At 29.5% G+C, this 22,329-nt stretch overlaps 2 protein-coding genes across 2 annotated transcripts; one reads left to right on the plus strand and one right to left on the minus strand.

The window, feature by feature from the left end:
- Window positions 1-5,753: 5,753 nt before the first annotated feature.
- On the plus strand, window positions 5,754-8,890 carry LOC107490779 (GDSL esterase/lipase At3g27950). Its single transcript, XM_016111583.3, has 5 exons — window positions 5,754-6,137; window positions 6,670-6,870; window positions 7,045-7,217; window positions 7,396-7,666; window positions 8,155-8,890. Exons 1-5 carry the CDS (start codon window positions 5,870-5,872, stop codon window positions 8,388-8,390), a joined length of 1,149 nt encoding a protein of 382 aa, XP_015967069.1. The 5' UTR covers window positions 5,754-5,869; the 3' UTR covers window positions 8,391-8,890.
- Window positions 8,891-9,666: 776 nt separating this feature from the next.
- LOC107490780 (protein KINESIN LIGHT CHAIN-RELATED 2) lies at window positions 9,667-13,435 on the minus strand. The gene is made up of 3 exons (XM_016111585.3): window positions 13,128-13,435; window positions 10,472-12,429; window positions 9,667-10,329 (listed from the first exon to the last, which is right to left on the minus strand). The coding sequence occupies exons 2-3, from the start codon at window positions 12,394-12,396 to the stop codon at window positions 10,116-10,118; spliced, it is 2,139 nt and encodes a 712-aa protein (XP_015967071.1). The 5' UTR covers window positions 12,397-12,429; window positions 13,128-13,435; the 3' UTR covers window positions 9,667-10,115.
- Between the last annotated feature and the right edge of the window lie 8,894 nt (window positions 13,436-22,329).

Consider the following 22,329-nt stretch of genomic DNA (forward strand, 5'->3'; position numbering starts at 1 on the left):
ATTATTAGATAAAATATAAGCATGAATATTATTAGAGTTTTAAAAATAAAAAATAATATTTAATTTTTTAATTTTATTTTCATGAATCATGATAATATGTATTATCAATAATATTATTACAATTAAATAATGTTAAAAAAAATATAAATTGTTGAAAAAAAGTGATATATAGACGATAAATATATTATATAATTTATGAATATAATTACACAAAGAAATAGAAAAATTAATAAATACAATCACATAATCACCTAATATATACGATTAGCAAATTTAAAAAAAAAACTATGGTCATCAAACAAATTTTAGTTATACAAAAAATTAGTAAAAATGGAGAAGGAGAAAGAAAAAGAGGTATGAAATTATGTGAGAGGAGATAAATAAAATATGTGAAGTGAATGCTGATTTATTTTGTATAAAATCATCCCCAACGCTCAGAAACGCTTTAAAATCATCTTTCCTCCATTAAACAAAATTTTCGGACACCTTTTTCCCTGAAGCATTTAACACTTCGTTTTCTTCCCGCGAAAGGGCTTCAGTGTCTGATTTATGTTGCACACTTGGAAACTGATTTTTCACCTTCAATGATGTCCTAACAAAGGTTTGTCATCACCTGAGAAATAGCATTACGACATTTGAATTGCGTTGGCAAGAGTGTGGAAGGAGGTCATTCCGCTGTAGTCATCTCGAATCAGGTATGTATGCACTATTGGTTTCGGTAGTTTCCAAAAACTGGTAGGTTTGATTTATGGTTTTTTGTTTTTTCGTTTTAGGGATGGAAACCTTTAACCTAAGTGTCTACCATAGGGGTCGATTTGGATATGACAATGGAAAAATTGAAGTATATAGGGGGAGAAAAGACATTGATCGAAGATGTTGAGAGTGATTGCTGGTCTGTATTTGAGACATATGCTGAGGTGAGACAGTTTGGGTACAGAAAAAAAATATTTCAGCTTTGTGGTATAAAAATCCAAGTTCTGAGTGGTTAGAGAAGGATTTGAAGTTATTTACGGGTGACAGAGATGCACTTGATATGTGTAGAATAGCAAAGCTGAGGAGCCATGTTGAGCTTTTTGTGGTGCATAAGGTTGAGGATGCTGAAGGTATTCTTGAAGTAGGGTATATTGATGTTGGAGGATAGGGTGAACAAGGCCAAACAAAAAAAAATACTAGGAATCAGTTGGTGGTTTTTGAGGGTGAATAGGGTCAACAGGTGGAAAGGGACAATGCAAAGCAGGTTAATGAAGGAGATAAATTGTACCCGGATGTAGAGGCTGAAAATGCACGGGTTGAATCGAACAGTGACGATGATAGCGATGATGAGGAGTTTATTCCATCTGATCTTGAGGTTGACAGTGCAGATAATGTTTAGTTTATAGATAGTGAAAAGGAGCACGATGATGAGAGTGGGTTTGAGGAACTTAGAGGTGCTACGGATGGTGATCGGGTTGATAAAGGCAAAGGGGTTGTGAAAGGTGATTTCAGTAATGAGGAAGGCTTCAATAGTGATGAAGTGGATTTGGATTATGAAGTTGATGGTAGTTCAGATAAGAAGGACAGATAGAATGATGATAACGATGAAGCTACTCGGTATCCGATTCATAAAGATGTTAAAGACATGATGAGTTATAAATGGGAGGTTGGAACTGTATATGTTTCAGAGAGGAATTCAAAGACACTGTAATAACATATGTAGTGCAAACAAGAAGGGGGATTGGGTATGCCAAGCTTGACTTGGTTAGAGTGAGGGTTATTTGTCAGTCGAGTTGTCCATTTTGGTTATATGCAGCAAAAATGAGTGAAGAAGAGACTTAGCAGCTTAGGTCAATGAACCTTAAGCATACTTGTGCCCAGTCACATAGGGTTGGGATAATACATACTGCTTGGCTGAGTAGAGCATTTAAAAAGAAAGTGGAATATAACCCAAAGATCAAGATAAAGGATCTGGTGAACAAGGCACAAAGAAAGTGGAATCTGACTGTGACAACATCAATGGCAGCTAGGTCTAGACAAGCTGCATTTGTAACAGCCCAGACCACCCGCTAGCACGATATTATTTGCTTTGGCACACAAGGCCTCACGATTTTGCCTTTGACGATAGGGATGCTAGCCGAAGCCCCCCACACTCAATTGTCAAAACACGTCATGCTAGGAAGAGGTATCCACACCCTTATAAGGCATGTTTCATTCCCCTCCCCAACCGATGTGGGCCTTACAGCATTGGATGAGATACAAGGAACTTACCAGAAGAAATATAAGAGGATTGCTGGCTACTGCTCGGAGCTGCTACGGGCTAATTCAGGGTCATCAGTGACGGTCAAGGTACAGAGGTCCTCTGATTTTGAGGTTGAGGAACAACATGATGGGTTAAACAATTTATGCATATTTCAAAGGGTATATGTATGTCTAGCTGCTTGCAAGAAGAGCTTTCTGTCATGTAGGAGGTTTATTGGGTTGGATGGTTGTTTTCTGAAGACACCTCAAGGAGGGCAGCTGTTGACTGTGATAGGTTGGGATCCTAATGATCAAATACTTCCAATCGCGTATGCCGTTGTGGAGTTAGAGACTAAAGACACCTGAAAGTGATTTCTCCAGCTGCTAATTGATGATTTTGGTGCTGAGACAATTGGTAGACACCCTAATGTCAGTTCATAGAGATAAAATTTGTTAACAGAACTCTTTAATATCAATTTCAGGCTAACAGATACATTTTCCTTTCCAATTTCTTGTCAAATTACAGATACAACAATTCATTTACATAATTAATCACCAACATCTTAAACCAAACTCATTAACACAGACTCTGCCCACTCATAGCAGCATATTCTCATTAACACAATACAACTGAGTTTACAAAACTCAGATTCATTCAAACAAATCCAAAAAGAGCCCTATATTCTCCCTTAATTTCATCAGGCATATTTCAGTGGCATTACACAAGGTAGCCCCTGCTTCTAATTCAACTAGAACAAAAATAAACCAACACATCCAACCGTGCCCAACACTGCAGCAACCTTGAAGTTCTACTCAATGTTCCTCACTTTTGCTTTCAGGGCCGCAACTTTCCTCTTCATCCTTGCACTCTGCGGATCTTCACTCTCTGCTTCTGGGTCTGTCCATTAGAAGAACTCACACTCTTTTTTAATCTATAGCATCCCACCAGAGTCAGTACCCAGAAAAAAGAAAACATTGCCATCAATCACGAACAAAAATTTAAGAAACAAACCTCATAGTAGACAAAGCCCCAAAATTGTCGTCCAGAGTTGTTCGTTGTTTCCGAAATTCTTAGCACGGGTCTCTCACCATGTCCATAGAGAAGCTCCCTCTTCTGCGCAGATGACCGACTACGAGATGACCGTGAGCTCTCGGCAGCCATGGCTCCACCCAGCTCTGCAAACCCTAGCAGCCGCTCGATTACGTTGGTTGGAGGTGAGATTTTGATTAAATGCTTCAACTATCAGTTATAGAAAAAAGAAAAAATTTAGAAAAAAGAAAAAAAATAGCTATTAAATGCTTCAACTACCAGTAACAATGTGTCCGAAAATTTTGTTTAATGGAGGGAATGATGATTTTAAAGCATTTATGAGTGTTGGGAATGATTTTAATAACAAAAAAAGTCGGGGACGAATTTGAATTTTACCCCAGACCTTAGGACGAAAAAAGTACTTAACTCTAAAAAGAATTAACATTAGCATTGAAAATAATAGTGTAACCTATATAAAAATAAAAGGGTAAGAGAATATAAAAAATTAAGGTTAAAAATGAATATTATAATATTATATAAAGATAGGTTATTATGAGTAAATAAAAATACAATGAGAATTCTATGGCATAATGCAAAGATAAAAGTTGTTATTTGTAATCGTTATAGTATTTAAAATTGATTGGTTATCCTAACTTTAGTAGAAACTTAAAAAGAGTTTATACGTTTATTTCTTATTTCTTGTAACATTTGATCATTTGGTGGGATCTTAAAAACAAATTAATTTTTTCTTGTACATTAAATTTTATTAGGTATAACGTTTCATAATTTTAATGGGAATTTAAAGTGAAATTTACATTGATTTTAGTGGACCTTTATTAGGTGTAACATTTCATAATTTTAATGAGATCTTAAGATAGAATTGACATTGATTTTATTTTTTGTAATATTTGATAAATTTAATAGGACGTTAAGGTGTAAAAAATAAATAATAAAACATATGAAAAAAGAGGAATAACAATGAATCTAGAGTCATTTAAGCTGATGTAACATCATGTTAAAAATCTATAGGACTAAGAATGAATCTAGAAATTATTTTTAGGTCTTTTTTAATATATGACTAATAGATAATAATATATACTAATTTTTTTTCAAAAATACATGTTAAAAATAAAGTTGGATATACTGATACGTGGTAATATTTAGGTATATCTAAATGTGTCTAAATTTTTTTTATTTTTTATTAAACAACAAACACATGTGTTAAAACAAATATCGATAAGTACCGTATTCGAAATATATCCAACACACATGCGACAATCAACAAAGTGTCCATGGTGGAAGATTTTTCCGAAAAGCTTATATTCACAGAACATTCTCTCATTCTTTTAAATTGTTAAAGCATCTATGTATTAAGGTAGTGTTTTTTTATAGAGACTAAAATTAAAAATAGAGGATTAAAATTTAGTATTGTGTTTAATAGTCAGATATCAAAATTAAAATTTCAGTTCAAGCTACAAAATTTTATCCTCTTCATTATTTTTAAAAATTAAAAAAATAAGTGACTAAAATTTTTAAAAATAATTATTGAAATTTTAACAATATTTTTTATAAATAATAAATATTTTTATTATCTTTATATTAAATTTGAACCAAATAAAATACTAAAATATAACTCTGTTGTATATATTTTACACAAGATATAATACAAAGATTTAATTTAATCTTAAGTTCCTATCTATTAATCTTAATTTCTCTTCAAAAAATTTACTAAAAGTTCCAAATATACTTTTTCCCATACTAGAAAGCTCCATAAAACAGACCCTAAAAGTTGTTTGTGCCTTTCCCGTTACTAGATTCTGCGGTCCGGTGTACAAAAAAGAAGATTCTATTTAACCTTTTTGCTCAAAATATTAACCAGCAAAGCATGAAACAAACTAGAAAATTATAATTAATAATGGTCCTACAATTTTCACATAAGATAAAAGTGAGGATTCTTATTAGTGTTAGGTTTTTAACATTCGGAATTCGGATGATAAGCAACATATATGTGAAGGTTATGAAAAATCCAATATAAGAAATTTTTCCACCTAGTAAAAAATACTGAAAATAATTTTTGTTGTAGACTACAGCTTTGTTTTGTTTTGTTTTTTTGTTTTTTATGTAATGAGGTTGAATGTTACCTCTACCTTTTTGGTGTCAATAATAAAAAATTAAGACAACCATATAAGCTGAAAAATTTCATGCAAGAAAATCCATTATGGTACAGAATAATTCCAGTTCCAACTGGTCAAAAACTGGTCTTCCATAAACATTTTATTGCTCCATATTCAAGTTTACATGTCAATATATAATGTGTATGTTTTGGAAAATTAAAACAAACATCATGATTAATTTGTTTCGTCAAAAGCGTAAAGTTGCAGCAACTGTAAAATAAGCATAAACAAGATCGAATCCAGTTATTCTTACAAACTATTTTCACCGTGACATTATATTTATATAAAAAATAATCATGTCGGTGAACGGTGATATAACACATTATTTGCAATTATCACAAGAGTTTCACTGCCTCCTTGGAGTTTGAGGAAGCACACTTACATATTAGTGGCAGCAGAGCAAAAGACAGAGGACAGAGTACACATTCCATAAGATAAAAAGCCTTGAACCATGGATTGTAGGAGAAGCAAACATGTAACAAGGCATTTGTGTTTGACTCTGTGTGTGTTATCATCATGGTCATTGGTTCAAGAAGCCTTAGGTGGTGGAAACAATAATAAGTGTTGGTTCCCTGCAATATACAACTTTGGGGACTCAAACTCAGACACTGGAGCCGTATCTGCAGCATTTACTAGTGTTCAACCTCCCAATGGTGAAACCTTCTTTGGCACTCTCTCAGGAAGAGCCTCCGATGGCCGTCTCATCATCGATTTCATAAGTAAGCCCGAACCATTTCTCATCCCTTCTCAGATTTCATCTTCATAAGTCTTGGGTCAGCTTTACTTTTCTATAATGTGTGTTTCCTTTTTTAAGTCATTAATCCTTAATTTGTGGGTTGCTAGTTTTATTTAATCAACATAAATCGTAAGAGACTCGATAGATTTAACATCTCAATCCATAATCCCTGCAATTAATGTTCGATCTCTCCCTAACCGCTTTAGTCTCAAAGTAATCTCTAGGATTGGCTGCTTGTACTAAAATAGTTTTTGAAATCTCAGTTGCATCAATTGTATTCTGAAATTAGCAGAAGTACACTATATTAGAATCTCAATTCTTTTTCAGTAAATAACTCATCACACCATTAAAAACTAATATGGTACATTTTTGCTAGTCTCAGAGACATAATTGCTGCAATTAGGATCTTGAGAACTATTTTGGTGCACGCGTGATTGGACTTTGTAGATGTTGGAAATGTTAAGCATTCCTTTTTGTCATAAATATTTATTTATTTTGGGTATGAATATATGCAGCTGAAGAATTGAAGCTTCCATACGTAAGTGCATATTTGAACTCGGTTGGGTCAAATTATAGGCATGGGGCAAACTTTGCAACAGGAGGTTCTTCAATTCTTCCGGGTGGTTATAGTCCTTTCCATCTTGGCCTTCAAGTTTCTCAGTTCATACAGTTCAAGTCACATACCAACATTCTCTTCAATCAGCTCTCTGACAACGGTTTCATTTTCTCATCCCTATGCCATTTTTCGTTTCATGTTTTATGTCACAATGCCAGTGCCCCTATAAAGGAAATGAAATAAAAACTTTCTTTTTTTTTTGAAAATGGTAGTAGTAGAATGGTGCTTCGTTATTATGATAGTGACACTTGTTTATTTATTTTCAATATTCCAGGGACAGATCCACCTTTGAAAAGTGGTCTTCCAAGGCCTGAGGAATTCTCCAAGGCAATATACACCATTGATATTGGACAAAATGACCTTGCCTTTGGAATTCAACATGGTTCAATGGAACAAGTTAGAAGGTCTATTCCTCATATCTTGAGCCAATACTCCCAATCAGCTCAAGTAAGGGAACCATAAATTTAAATATAATTTTATATCAACAAACTATATTAAATCTATATTATTAGATTATCTTCGTGTAAAGAACACTAACTTCAACTTAATGCATTCGAGTCATTATCGTTATAGCGATTTGGTTTTTTGAGGACTTAAAATTTTGCATTGATTATTATGTTTGTAGCAACTATACAATGAAGGGGCAAGAGTGTTCTGGATTCATAACACAGGTCCAATTGGATGCTTACCATACAGTTACATTTACTATGAGCCTAAGAAGGGTAACATTGATGCAAATGGATGTGTAAAACCTCACAATGAGCTTGCTTTGGAATTTAACAGGCAACTCAAGAACCAAGTATTTCAGCTAAGGAAAAAGCTCCCTCTAGCTAAATTCACATATGTTGATGTGTTCAAAGCAAAATACCAACTAATCAGCACTGCAAAGAGCCAAGGTTGTAAAAGAACACTTAATTTAGTAGTATATAGTGTTTCGATTATCTTCAAATTACTAACAAACCACCAAATTTGGCCTTGCAAGATCGACAATATGGTACCCAAAGAGATATATATATATATATATATATTTGGGTCAGATAGATTGGACAATCCCCAATCTTAAGTATCACAACACACCCACACTACACACTCACCTACACAACACTAAAGGGTTCCTTTTCAATACTTAGTGCATTCACCAATGTTCGAACCCGAGTACAGCGTATTAAGAGACACATGGATTACCATCTGAGCTGAAATATTTTGTTTAATCAATTTCCCTAAGCCGATTCGGCCCAATTGTCTATGAAGTATATCTTTTGGGTATCATGGGTTAATATTCTTCCTTTAAGAACTGAACTTTCAGCATTTCAAATTTTTAAGGGCTAAATTGACAGTTCACTATATGTTTAAAGTTTAACTTTTGTTCTTGCTTTTGTGGCAGGTTTTGTTCCTCCATTAGAGTTCTGTTGTGGTAGCTTCTATGGTTACCATATAAATTGTGGGAAGAAAGCTGTAGTGAATGGCACAGTTTATGGGAATCCATGCAAAAATCCTTCTCAACATGTTAGTTGGGATGGCATACATTACTCTCAAGCAGCAAATCAATGGATTGCTAAACGCATTCTCTATGGCTCCTTCTCTGATCCACCAATTCCAATTGGGCAGGCTTGTTTCTGAGAATCTGAGTTATACCCAACGGAATCTGGTTAACAATATTTGAGTCCTACATATTATGTGGATTTTCAAGTTGGTAGGCTAATAAAGAAGTTTCTAAGGTTTACGATTAGTTAAACTATTAAGGAGTTGTGCAAATGAGTACAAGCATATATCATAATTTATGTAAGAAATAAGAAAAAGAAAAAGAAAAAGAAGAAAAAGCAAATGTAACTTTAATATTTGGTTTACCCGGTATCCCCCAACCCGACAGGTTAAGGATTAATCCGTCGCGGATCTGAACTCCATTTAAGGGTTATTCAAACTCCCGACACTTGCTTAAGCGGACAAGTGAACTGACCACTCGACCAACTTAAATTGGTTATATTTGGTGGACTTTGCTAGGTAGACATTAGACAATGGCTTTTGTGAACCATGGGCTCTAAAATTAGCCTAATAAAATAAACACGCACTACACCTCCAAATTATTCACCTAATGAAATGAACATCCATTATTCACATTATTTAGTATTTTTATTATCTACCTATATTTCTTCATTTAAAAATATCAATTATTGTTAAGTCATTGTAATGGTTTTATTTGTTCAGTCAAATTTGTATAATTGAACAGTTGCATTCATTTTTTGTGTAGTTAATTAATATTATTAAATTTATGTAAAAGAATACTTTAAGAATATTAGTTAAAGAAATTTTTAAAAATTTAAAAATATTTAGGGTAATTGACACCACTAAGTTAACTGCTCACTAATATTACGTAATTGTCCTAGAAGCAAAAATATGCCCGAATTTACATCGATACTTCGATTTACATAATTTCAATATAAATTCAGATATCCATGTAGCACTTTTGCTTTTAGGACAATCACAGTAATATTAGAAAGCAATTGAATTGATTTAGTGGTGTCAATTACCCAAATATTTAAAACCTTGATAAATGTTCTTGGAGAACTGGCTAATAAAACTCATTGAATAAATGTCAAAATCCCAACTACCGGTGAGCAGTTATGGTTTATACCCTAAGTAAATCCCATGGTTCACTTGAAAAAATCACATCAAGTGTTTGATATATTATTATATTTGTATTTGTTTGACCTATGATGTCACTTAAGAGTTAAGACAATCACTTTCCAGTTAGAAGTGTCATGTCATTTTCATGTAGTCATATTCATAAGATTAATGACTATGACATGAAAACAAATAAAAATATTATATGGTAGCATCTCCAAACGCAGTAAGAAGCGACTGAATTTTCTAATACAGCATTAGGTATACCAGCATATAGAAAATTAAGTTCCACCATACATTTCTTTGCATAGAAAAATTGAATTTTCAACCATTTTATAAAGTCAGTTATACAAATAAGAATATATGAATACAGATAAATTTCCTGTGCACTATAGAAAATACAAATACAGAAGAAACTTCTGTGAAAATGCTTGAGCAATGAACAAATTCGGAAAGTGGAGCATATTTCCACTTTGTTATTGTTCGGTTTCTTTGTTGGTCATATATGCGAGAGAAATGTTATGTGTACTCGTTTGTTTTATTTCGTATACTAAGCCGACACACATATTTCCACACTTCATTTGAGGGTGGAAGAATGTGTGCAAACTCAATGTATGAAATAAAAAAGGTTACAAATAACACATTTCTATCCGGGAACAATGATAAAAACAAAGCAAACCACTAATTTCAATACCTTATAATATATACATCTTCATGCATGATTTATACCTTGATGAAATTTTCTTTTATGAGGTGTGAGTTTGCATCAAGAAGAGTTTCCAGTGACCTCCTTGTTTTCCTGTTCCGAGCCCTTCCTGCTTCTTTTAATAACTCTGCCAACCTACGCTTCTCATCATCCACATCAGGATTTGCTGTTCCAAGCTTCTCTTCTCTCATTCCAACTACATATTCCAAAATCTCAATGGCATCATCCACTCTGCAAAATCATTAGACATAAACAAGTATTAGTAATTAATAATTAAGGCCTGAAAATTATGTCCACATTCTTAAAACTATAATGTATTTGCATAAGGTTAAAACAAGTAAATTAAGAAATTGAGAAAATCATGAATATGTACCTGCCCATTGCATCATAGGTTCCTGCAAGATTGCTATAGACACCTAAGGTGTCTGGATGATATGGACCATACTCTTTTTCCAGTATTGTCCTAGCCTCTTCAAACAAATCCGCGGCTTCATTTATAGCATAACGCTGCACGCAAGCAAGCCCCATTTGGTTCAAAGCAATCCCAAACAAAGCTGATTTCTTCTCTCCGCTTGCGCGAAACTTGGCAATGGAACTCTTAAAGATGTTATAGGAATCAGCATAGTTCCCTAGCATGTAATACATTACCCCCATCTGTGCCTCAATCCCTGCAACAGTGCTTTGTTGTCCAGGTGCATTACCATATATCTTCAAAGCCTTCTTCAAAAGCTTCAACCCTTTCTCCAAATCATTCATTGATTGGTATATCGCCGCAACATCAATCAAACCACTAGCAATGTCTTCTGAGGGGATCCCTGGTTTGATCTTCCCATAGATTCTCAGCGCATTTTCGCAGTAAGATTTTGATTCCTTGAACTTTCCTATCTTGTTATACAGGTCGGCTAACCGGACATAAACTGAACCAACCGTTGGATGGTTCTCTCCTTTGGTTGATTTGAACACAGTAAGTGCCTTTTGATAAGAGAATACCGCCTCATCATAGCGCGCCAAAGAGAGATACGCGTCACCAATGCTGCAATCAATGGTGGCAACATCTACTTCATGGCCATTTGCTGACATAGCCATGCTTGCAAGAACATAGTGCTCAAGTGCAGCCTCATAGTCACCCTTTGAATCACAAATAAGCCCCATTAGTCTTCTATCGGCTGCTTCCTCAAGTGAATCTGGTGAACTGTTTCCCTTGTGAATTTCAAGAGCTGTCTGACAAATCTTCTCAGCCTCATCAAACTGCAATGCCTGAACATGCGCCTCGGCTACATACCGGCATGTCTCACCATATCTTGGATCCGTTTCCCCCAGGATTTGCCCTTGAATTTCTAGGCCTGCTGTGTAAAACAGCAGAGAATTCTCAATCTGACCCATTATTGCATAAGTATCACCCAATTGCATGCAACCTGCAAATTTTGCTAGTGCATGATCCTGACCATCCTCCAAAACCGGAATTTCAATCGAACGCTCAAGAATTGGAATGGCCTCATTGTACTGTCCCATATTACAGTATATTGATGCCAAGACATGGAGGCACATAACCATTTCCAAACTTGGTTTTCCATCAATAGCACAAGTCTCAAATGATTTCAAGGCTCTAAGAGCCAAATCAAGAGCCTTCCTTGGATTCTCACCCGAAGCAATCAAATCCCTTGTTTGCTTAAGCAAGAAAGGTCCCAATTCTGGATTATCTAAACCAGCAGAAATAGGATCCTCAATCCCCTTCATTAAACCAAGACTCTTGTACCTCCTCATATGGTAAAGACCATTTGATTTTCTAGCACCCCTCTCCTTCCTGGACGGCCTCTCGCGCAATTTCTTGCTTCCTCGAGTCGATTTTTCTGATTCTTCAATGACCTTTGAGTTTGGTGAGAGGTTATTTTCCTTCTTTATGGATTCATTACCACTAGCATTGCCATTGCCATTGGAATCCTCATTGTTCTCTCCGACAACCTTCTTTGTGATGTCCAAACCTGCAATGTCACCAACAAGATGGCAAAGCTCTGAATCAATCCTTGACTCTTCTCCATACGAGAAGAAACTAGCTCTGGACGGTGAGTGATCGGAGCTTCGCATCTCGCAGACATTGTGATACAATTGCTCAATGGAGGTGTCCACCACACCATCGATGGCCAAATCAATTGAGTCACTTTGAATGCTCCTTGGACTCAGTGTGCTCCTTGGAGATGCTTGTTGATTGTTGAAGTTTTCCTTGTGGGGTGTGTAACTCCCACTATGTTCTTCTTTTGCACTATTTACATGTAACTCATCCATTGCTAACCCAGGCATTTGAAGAACAATTCAATCAGCACTCAACTTAATCTGCTATGAACAAAAATCAAATGAATAACAATGTTTTGATTTATATTCACTATATGTCATCACAGTAGCAAAAGTAATTATATTTTACAACAACACTTTGATTGGATGACAGAGTATGCAATTTTATATTGTCCCTACATTAAAATTAAACTCAAATATATAGATAAATAAATTCTTCAAATTTTAGAATAGGAAAACAAGAAACAAAAATCTGAAGAAATCAGAATAAGCTTTGCGACATATTACATTTACTTACATACATTGATTTTTTGAGAACTGAATCAAAAAAAAAAAAAATCAAGAGCCAAGTACTCACTTCACAGATAGAGAGGCAGAAAGAGAGAAATGCTTCAAAATCAACCATTGATTACTTGTTATGGAATTTAGAATAAAACTAGAAAAATTGTGTAAGAAGAAAGGACAAAAAAACAGAAAAGGGAAAAAGAGAAATGAATCAAACTTTAGAATCAATCACAACACAGAAAAGGGAAAAAAAGAAGCCAACAGCAATTAAAATAAATTTAATTGATTGCGTGACATTGTTTCTTCTGAGATTCTCCACTAACATTACAACACAAGAACAAAAGCGCTTCTGAAATTCCATTCTCAGCATTGACAAACAAAACCCAATACACAAAAGCGACGATAAAGAGAAAACATATTGTAATGATCAATGAACATAGGGGTGTTAGTGTTACCTTTATTACTCTCTGAAGAAAAAAGAGGCAAAAGCTTATTTACAAGATGAAGAGAAATGGGGTCAATGTGGAATATACATAGCTGGTATGATTTGTAATGGTAAGCATTTATATATACACATGTGGGGGTATTGAAGAAGACGAAGAAGAGAGTATGTGGCAGTTACTGGGAGTTTTGGGAAGATTGGGAGGGTATAATTGGAATTGAAAGTGACATTATTGAGATTTTCTAGATAACATCATGTGTTGTGCTTGCAGAGCATGGAGTTGGAATGCTGAAGCAACACCAGGAAGTTGACCACTCTCCCACTCTTTCTTTCCCTCTTCAACGTCAACTGTTTCATTATTATTATTATCTTTTTCCTTTTTTCCATTTTGCTTTTTCCCAAGGTAAATTTCTTTAGAAACTTTGCATTATTCATTATATGAATTTTAGTGCCGGTACATTTAGTTAAGATAGTGTATAAATAATAAAGATGCCTTTGGTATGCATTTTTATTTCANATTTTCATTGAAAATATAAAAAGAATAATATTATATATCTAAATCTTTTTTGTTAAGTAAGTTTAATCAAGTTGGTCTAACATTAATAAAAATTAGTTATAAATAATACTACTCCAAATCTTATTGTTTAACTTGATTAAACTCAACTCATCAAAAAACTTGGTTGTTTAGTATTATTCATATAAAAAATTTAAATTTTCAATACATTTGTTTTATATTCATTAAATGAAAACATTTAAAAAATTTTGCTGGTGGTAAAGCTGTTTATGTGTCCTTACGGTACATGTTTGCTAAATCCAATTAAAAATATAAAAATGTCTCTATTTTTTAAAATGTAAAATATTTAAGTTTTTTTATCTAAAATATATAAGGACAAATAAATTTTTTAGAAAGATTTATTAAATGTTTGACTTTTTAAAAAGTGAGGGACGTTTTTTTAATTTTCAGTTAGTCAAGAATTTATTTGTCTTTAATATAAAAAATCAATGACTTATTTATTGTTTTTTAATTTTATTTTTGTTATTTTTTATTTTTAAAATTTTGTAAAAAATAAAAAGATGAAAATAAAATTGTTTTCTCTTTTTTTTTCATAAAATTCAAAAAACAAAAATACTAAAAATAAAGATAAAAAATAAAAACACAAACAAAATTCACCCTTAAGTAACTAACAATTTTTTCTTGTATTTATTTGGGTTAATTCTGATTAATTTTTTTTCCTATGTTAGCCTTCTAATATTTACCTAAAAGATGCCTTAGTTTTTTATATAGACATCCAAATCTTGTATTAACAAACAAGTAGTAAAAATAATTAATTTTTAAATTTATTATGTAAAAATTTATCTAAAAATATTTATTATGTGATCGTATAAAATTTTTTATTAGTTTATTAAAATTAAATGTATATCGTAAATAATTTAGTTCAAGAAAAAGATAGTACATTGGAAAATAAAATTCTTTTTCAATAATTATTGTTGACTGTATATTTTGCGAATTCCAAATAATACTTACTTGTAGTGATTAATTATTGGTAAGTACTTAATAATTAGCTGATTATGTTAGTTGAGAAGTGAGAACACAAATTTGATGACCCACATTCTTGCACCCCAAAACAAATATGATGATGAGTGGCATTACTTTGGGTAACATCGCCGTTAAAAGCTTTGTTATCTTGAAATTTAAAATAAATAAATAATGTACAAAGAAAAGATACAAGCTCATAAATTTTTTTAAAAAGATCATAATTCTTGTGTCAGATTTGCTTTTGGGGAATTTTTTAACATTTACTTATTGGTTCTTAGATGGTCCTTTTCCCCCTTAATTTATAACTTCAAATTTGTACTAGAAACTACTAAGGGTGTGTTTGGAAAATTTGTTGGAAGAGAAGAAGCACGTTTATACTTCTTGAAAGTTTCAATTTTTAGTTTGACAAACTTTTTTTTCATAAACGCAAAAGTGATTTTGCTACCAAAACCAACGTTTACAAGAAGCAGCTATTTTTAGCTTCTGCGTTTTTCTAACGGACTTTTAGCCATGGATACTAACCATGTATTTATCTTTTACCAACTTTATCCTTCATGTATGTTATTATATTATTTATAAAATTCTTGTTATTTTTATTTATATGAGCTCTATTTTTCTATTTTTTATTTTTTTTCAACTGTTTGGTTGATATTATACACTTTTATAATTGTGATTTTTGTGTATTATGTTTGTTATTATCTTTTTATAATATGATTTATTGATTCTATTAGGTAAAGTAAATTAAACAAAAATTTAACTGTAAATAATAATAATAGTAAAAAATTATAGCATAATAAAAAAAGAATACTAAAAATATACTATATAAAAAGATCATCAAGAATTTTTAGATTTGTTTCAATTACTATAAAGTAAATATTTAATTTTTTATTATTTTTAGTACTCTCTTTTATAATTGTAATTCTCATATATTATGTTTTAGTGTAATTTTTTATAATATAGATTATGCTTTCATTAAAAAAATCAATTAAATAAAAAATTAATCATAAATAATAATAAAATCATAAATGTTGGATTCTAAATTAATATTAAGAATAAGATTATTGAGAGTACTAGAATAAGAGTATGATATAAAAAAATACTAAAGTACATTCTTAGTTAATACTTAAAAAAATGTAACATATTTGATTAAATATTTTTTTATATATATATCTAAAATTTATATTGTTTTATTTTTATTTAAAAATATATTTTATCTATTTTTATATGTTATTTTTATTTTAGTAAGTAAATATTAATTTTATTATAAAATTAATTAATAAGATCTATTTAAATATCTAAATTAAAATGATAGGATAATATAAAAAAAATTATTTAAGTTGAGGTCTATTTTAGTATTTTTTTTATCTAAAAGTGATTTTAAATAGTATAAGTGAAACAACATTTATTTTACAATAATCAATTTTGATAAAAAAATTACCAAACATAAATCACTTTAACACAAACTTACTTTTTATCAAAATCAAATTTGCAAAATCAATTTTATACAAACTCCCGTTTACAAACTGTAATCCAAACACACACTAAGCCTCCTTGATGTTTTAACGCAATAATGTTTATAAAATTACACGGAAAAAGTTAAGAGTAATATAAAATAGAATTTAATTAATTTGTGTTATAAAAGTATATTTTAAAAATATAATAATAATTTTTTTAATGCTTTTGATATATTTAATGCATTAAAATTTAAAAATAATTTTTATAATATTTTTTATAAAATATTTTTTATGATATATTTAGAGCACAAGTTAACAAATTTTTATAAAATATAAATAGTTTTGACAATATTTTAATGAGACTTGTTACATATACAAGTATTTTTGACTTACAAGCTATACAAGTTGGTCTAAGTCCAAGAAAAAAACATGCGCACCATTCCTTTAAATTGAGCGTCTAACGACGCGCCTTACAACACGTTCATTATGCCGCACTCTTCTTCTTCTTCCTCAATCAAAACGCAAACTGTCAAAATTCAAGCGACATTCGAAACAAACTACGGTTCTGCGAAGAGTAGAAGAAATCAAGAAGAAAAGATACAAATCTACGTAAAAAATCACTAGAAAAAACAAAGAAACATTATTTAAGGTATTGTTTTACTGTTTTTCTAAATTGTCTCTGCCATGTGCCTCATCTTTAACCAGCAAAATATTAAAAGATTTCAAGAAGAAATATACTGTGGGATGTATTTCTTAAATCCTTTGGGTGTATTTCTGTAATCGTTTGGTTTATTTCAATAACTGTTTGGGTGTATTTCTATAATTTTTTTAGTATATTTCTGAAATTTCATTATTTTCAAAACAATTTTAAATCTTAATTTCAGAAATTATGAAAATCGAAAAAATCAAAGGCAAAAAGAGAACGTGGAGATTGAACAAATTTAACAAAAAACTCAAAAAAAAAAAAATCTTTTAAAAAATGAAAGTTATATATTCACGCATTAATTATTTTGGATTAATTTAAAAACCTGTTAAAAAGACACCAATACACATAATATAAGGTATACGTTTAGAAAATTTTGTTCTCTTCAAACTTGTAAACGCAAATCACTTTTAAATTAGAAAACTTGTTGCAGTTGAAACGTAGGACCATAGGGGGATGGCGGGTTTAACGGCTTTTCGACGCGAAAAGATCAGTTGGCATGTTAACATGCATGCCGGTGACTTTGGATTTCATAAATGCCCACACGGAAACCGCCACGTGGCAAAAGTTGAAGGATACACTGGACGCCATGATTGGTAAATGGTGAGGATTTTGTATGAATGCGGTATCCACATGGACCACATCCAGCTGCATTGAGGCTGGTAACTTGTTAGCACCATTGATGGACCCCTCATACCAAGCCGTGGCTGCGGGCCGGGGCCCGGCCCCACCTCACAACCCCAAAAGTTGTTTATATTCCCATATTGATCATGATTTAACATGTATGGATTTTCTAGGGAATATATTTTTGCTTCTTTCGTACGTGCATTTAGAAAAGGTTTTAAGATAATATTGCTCATAATATATAGAGAATATGATAAATTTATTATTAATAAAAAAAATTAAATTTTTTAATAAATATAAAATAAATATAATAAAATTTTAATTTTGTATATTTTTATTAAAAAGATTTTATTTATAATTTTAATATGTACTCTTATAATACAAGATAAATAAATTCTTTAAATAAAATAAAGAGAAAATTATTGGGAAGAGTCTCGTGGAAAAGATCAAGACAAGTCAAATAGAATTTTGGATTGAGTGATAGATAGGCAAAGGAGGTTTGTTATGGTTATTTGTGGGGATATTTTCAAGGTGATATATGATGTACATTATTGTTTTTGATGAAATGGTGGGATTAAGACTCACAAAATATAAATAAGTGTTTATCTTAATTTGGATTTAAGAATTAGTCAACGCTTCATCAAATAATTAAAAAAAATTGAGAGAATTTATTATAGTGAATTTATACATACCTTCTTGTTGTCCATAATATGATGTCTTTTTGAATTGTAGGAGTTATTGCTTTTTTTGTAATAATTTAGAGAGAAAAAACATTTAAGATTTATTAGAATTTAAACTTGTGTTTTAGTTAAATTGGGTGAAAATTCAATGGCAGTCGACTTTATGTGAAGTTGATAATTGAGAGTGGTTAGATGATTTGACTGATTTGACTAAATTTTCATCTAATAACTTTCAGTTATTAACTTCACGTGAAGTCGACTACACCTAAATTTTCACCGTTAAATTTTATCTTTACAAATGATGATTCTTTTATCTCTACATATCAAGCAGAGTTAGTTGAATTTCTGAAGATAGGATCTGGTGAATTGATAGATATTATACAAAAAAAATTAAATAAATAAATAAAAATTACTCTCATATAATCACATAAAAATTATATTAATTCAGAAATAATATATATAGTCATATCAATTTTGATTAAATATTTTTTTTGCCTTTTTTTATTATCAAATTATATAAATTAATAACTTTTGTAATTTCTATTGTTTTTAGTTTTTAGTATGAATTCAAATTTAATCACATTAATCCCATATATAGTGGAGCAGTTACATATTTATTAGAAAAAATTAACTTTTTTTTAAAGATATTAAGATGATATTTTTTATTTGTAAAATATATATTTTTATCTCTTATAACTTTTAAAAATGTCATTTTTAATCTATTTAATTTTTTTTTATGTTAACCAACATTAGTTCTATCCATTTTTCAAGAAAAAATAAATTGTTTTTGACAAAAATACCTTTAACAATTTTTTTTGTGATTAAATTTTGTTTACCAAAATATTCTTTAACAAATTATTTTTTACTGATTAAATTATATTTTTTTAAATATTTTTTAAAAAAAATTTAATGATCAAATTATTTTTTTCTAAGATATTCTTTAATAATTTTTTAATTATTAAGGAATTGCTTTGTAAAGATGTAAAGGAATAAAATGTTAATTTTTAAGATTTGGGATTTATCCATCTTGAGTTGTTTTTAAGTTTTGATAAAGTTGTTAATAATTTTTAATAGTTCTATGAAATAAATTATTTATTAATATTAATTATTATACATATTAATAGTGGTAATTTTTTTAATTTAATGTTAAAATAATATACATTGATATAAAAAAAATTAATAGTAAAATACAAAAATAATTATTAACAAAAATTTTGGTGAAATTATAATTTAGTAATTAAAAAATTATTAAAGGGTATCTTAGGAAAAAATAATTAATATAAAAATTAATTTATTTTTCTTAAAAAAGGATAAAGTTAACATTAGTTAATACAAAATAAATTTAAATGAATTAACGAAAAAGTTTTTTAAAAATTATAAAAAAGATAAGGATACATTTTATAAATAGAAAAAATAAAAAATATCATTTTAGCATCTTTTAAAAAAAAAGAGTAAAATTTTTTCTATTTATTAATATCATATACTAATACAAATTTATGTAATAGTTAGTATAGACGCCGTCCACGCTCATTATCACCAAATCTAACCCAACATACCTAATTTTAAAAGTAAACATATACATATTTAATGAATTAATTATGAACATTTTTCTCAAATTTAAATAGAAATATTCACGGTCAAATAATTTTTAAGCTAAGTCTAACTTAGTTATATCCATGTACATACACACTCTTCTTCTTCGTAAAGTAAATTTTATATGCATCATTATTTTTTCTTCATTTGCATTGTGTCTTCTTTTTTTCCTTCTTTTTCTACTTTTTCTTTTTTTTTTCTCTCTTTTTCTACCTCTTTTTTTTCTTTTCTTTTTTGTTATTTTTTTGTTTTCTGTTTACTTCTTTCTCTACAAAGAATAATAGTTAGAAGTGAAGAAAAAGAATTTAATGATTCAATACTATTCAAATTTTTATTATGGACAAAGTATCTACTATCAATACAAAGATTTAATGGAATAAAGATTGATATATCAACTAAGAAAAGAAAATATATGTATACATATATATAAATTTTGTCATAAATACTGTGTTACGGTTAAAAATTTTCGATGTTATTTTTATTTTTGATAAGTTTTAATTGTTTAAAAAAAATTTTGTATCACAATTAAAAAATTTTAGTATTATTTTTATTTCTAATGTCTTCTAATTAATTAATTAAAAAAATTTGTGTTATGATTAATAAATTTTTATGTCACGATTATAAATTTTAAGTGCTATTTTTTTTTCTTCTAACTTCCAGTTGATTAAAAAAATTTTATTTCATTGTTAAGGCTTTTTGTTTCACAATTAAAAAAATTTGATATTATTTTTTATTTTATGTTTTTTTATCTTTCTCCTTCTCTTTATCTTTTTATTTTTCTTATTTCGTCATTTTATAATTTTTTTGTTTCATCTTACAAAAAAATAAAAAAATAAAAAAAATACTGTAATAATATTAAGAGAAAAAAAAATAAGAAATACTAAAAAAATAGCAGTAATAAAAATCGAAAGAGAAAGAAAAAATAAATAAAAAAGTACATAATTTATCATTTTATGTGTGTTATTTTTTTAATTTAAAATAATTTAATTAGACTTGATTATTTAAAATGTTTGAATATATAACGTACTAAATTTAAATATGTCAATGTTTATTGTAATGATAAGTATTTGATTATATAGATAATTGTTTTTATTTTTTTATAGCCTCAATGGATATGACCTATATATATAAGATGAAAGAAAAAAAAAATCACACAATATACAATTAAATAAAGGTGAGTTCTACTGTGTAGATGGTGATTGACTTCTATAGGTGTAGAATTATAGTGGCAAATATAGATGAAGACATTTGTCTCAAGAGGAGATAGAATCTGAATTTTGGCAAGAAACTTGCAGAAAAAATTCAGTGGTATTTAGGTGAGGAGTAGAGGAGATTAATACTTTGATTTGATAATTATATTTTATTATGATTATTAAGTTAAAGTTGATTACCGTTGTCTTGTATCTTAGACTTTTCACATATTTAAAAAGATGTTTTCATGTTTAAGTCTGAAAATATTACTTTTATTCAGTACCCAAAAACAAAAATATCACTGCTACTATTCAATACCCAAAAAAAAAAATACCCTGACTACTACTACTATGTATACCATTTTCTTATTCATACATTACCCTCATAGTCATCCATATACAAAAAAAATTAATATTAAAATAAATAATATATAATTCAAATAATAATAATAATACTAATAATAATAATAATAATATTAATAATATAAAATATACTAATCGTTGCATGTATATTTTCTTTTTAAAGTTTTTGTTTATATGTATTAATCATAATATATATTTCTTATTTTTTGTTTACAACTTATATTCGTCATTCTCCATTGTGTTCTACTGTATGCTTTCGTTTGTGCATTTAAGTAGAGCGACACTCACGGTTGAGGAACCCACACCAACTAGAGAAATACTTCTACCTTTTACAGAGAATTTCCACCTTCGTGTCTAGGAAGGAATCTTACTATAATATTTGTTGCTATGAACATAAACAAAAAAAAATTCTAATGATAAATTGATAATTGTAGTATATATGTTTGCACCCTAAAAATGTTGTTATAGAATATATTTGGATAAAAAAAATTGGATATAAAAAATAAAAAATCCTTTTTAGCATATCTCAAATTATAAGACATTTATATAAATATTCATCATATATTTAATAACAAAAAATATATATAATATTAGAATTTATGGTCTTATATTTTGAAAAACTGCTTTAAAAAAAACAAAGAGCTGAGACTAAGAGCATGCCTCAAACAAAAGAGAAAAAAAATCAAAGACTTGTAATTACTTTACATATATTTTTTTGTAAACTAAGGCTTTTTTATTGTTAAAAAGAGACAAAAATTATGTTAATCCAATAAATATAAGTCTACTATTAAGCATTTACTAATTTATTGTATTAAAATTAATTATCAATACAATAATCTCTCATCACATGAATGAATAATATAAAATAAATTATCTATTTTATAGTCATATGTTTTAAAATATTCAAAAAATATCTCTTTATGTAACACTTATCATAATCACAAATTATCACTACAATTTTATATCTATAAAAATCAACAGCCATCTACGATTCTACATAATAGAATTCACCTTAAATAAATGACGGGGTAAAAAACATTCTAAAACCTAGTCTCTGCCCAAACCGTCAAT

The sequence above is a fragment of the Arachis duranensis genome, chromosome 5 (genome assembly GCF_000817695.3).
Source record: "Arachis duranensis cultivar V14167 chromosome 5, aradu.V14167.gnm2.J7QH, whole genome shotgun sequence".
NCBI classification, from domain to species: Eukaryota; Viridiplantae; Streptophyta; class Magnoliopsida; order Fabales; family Fabaceae; genus Arachis; species Arachis duranensis.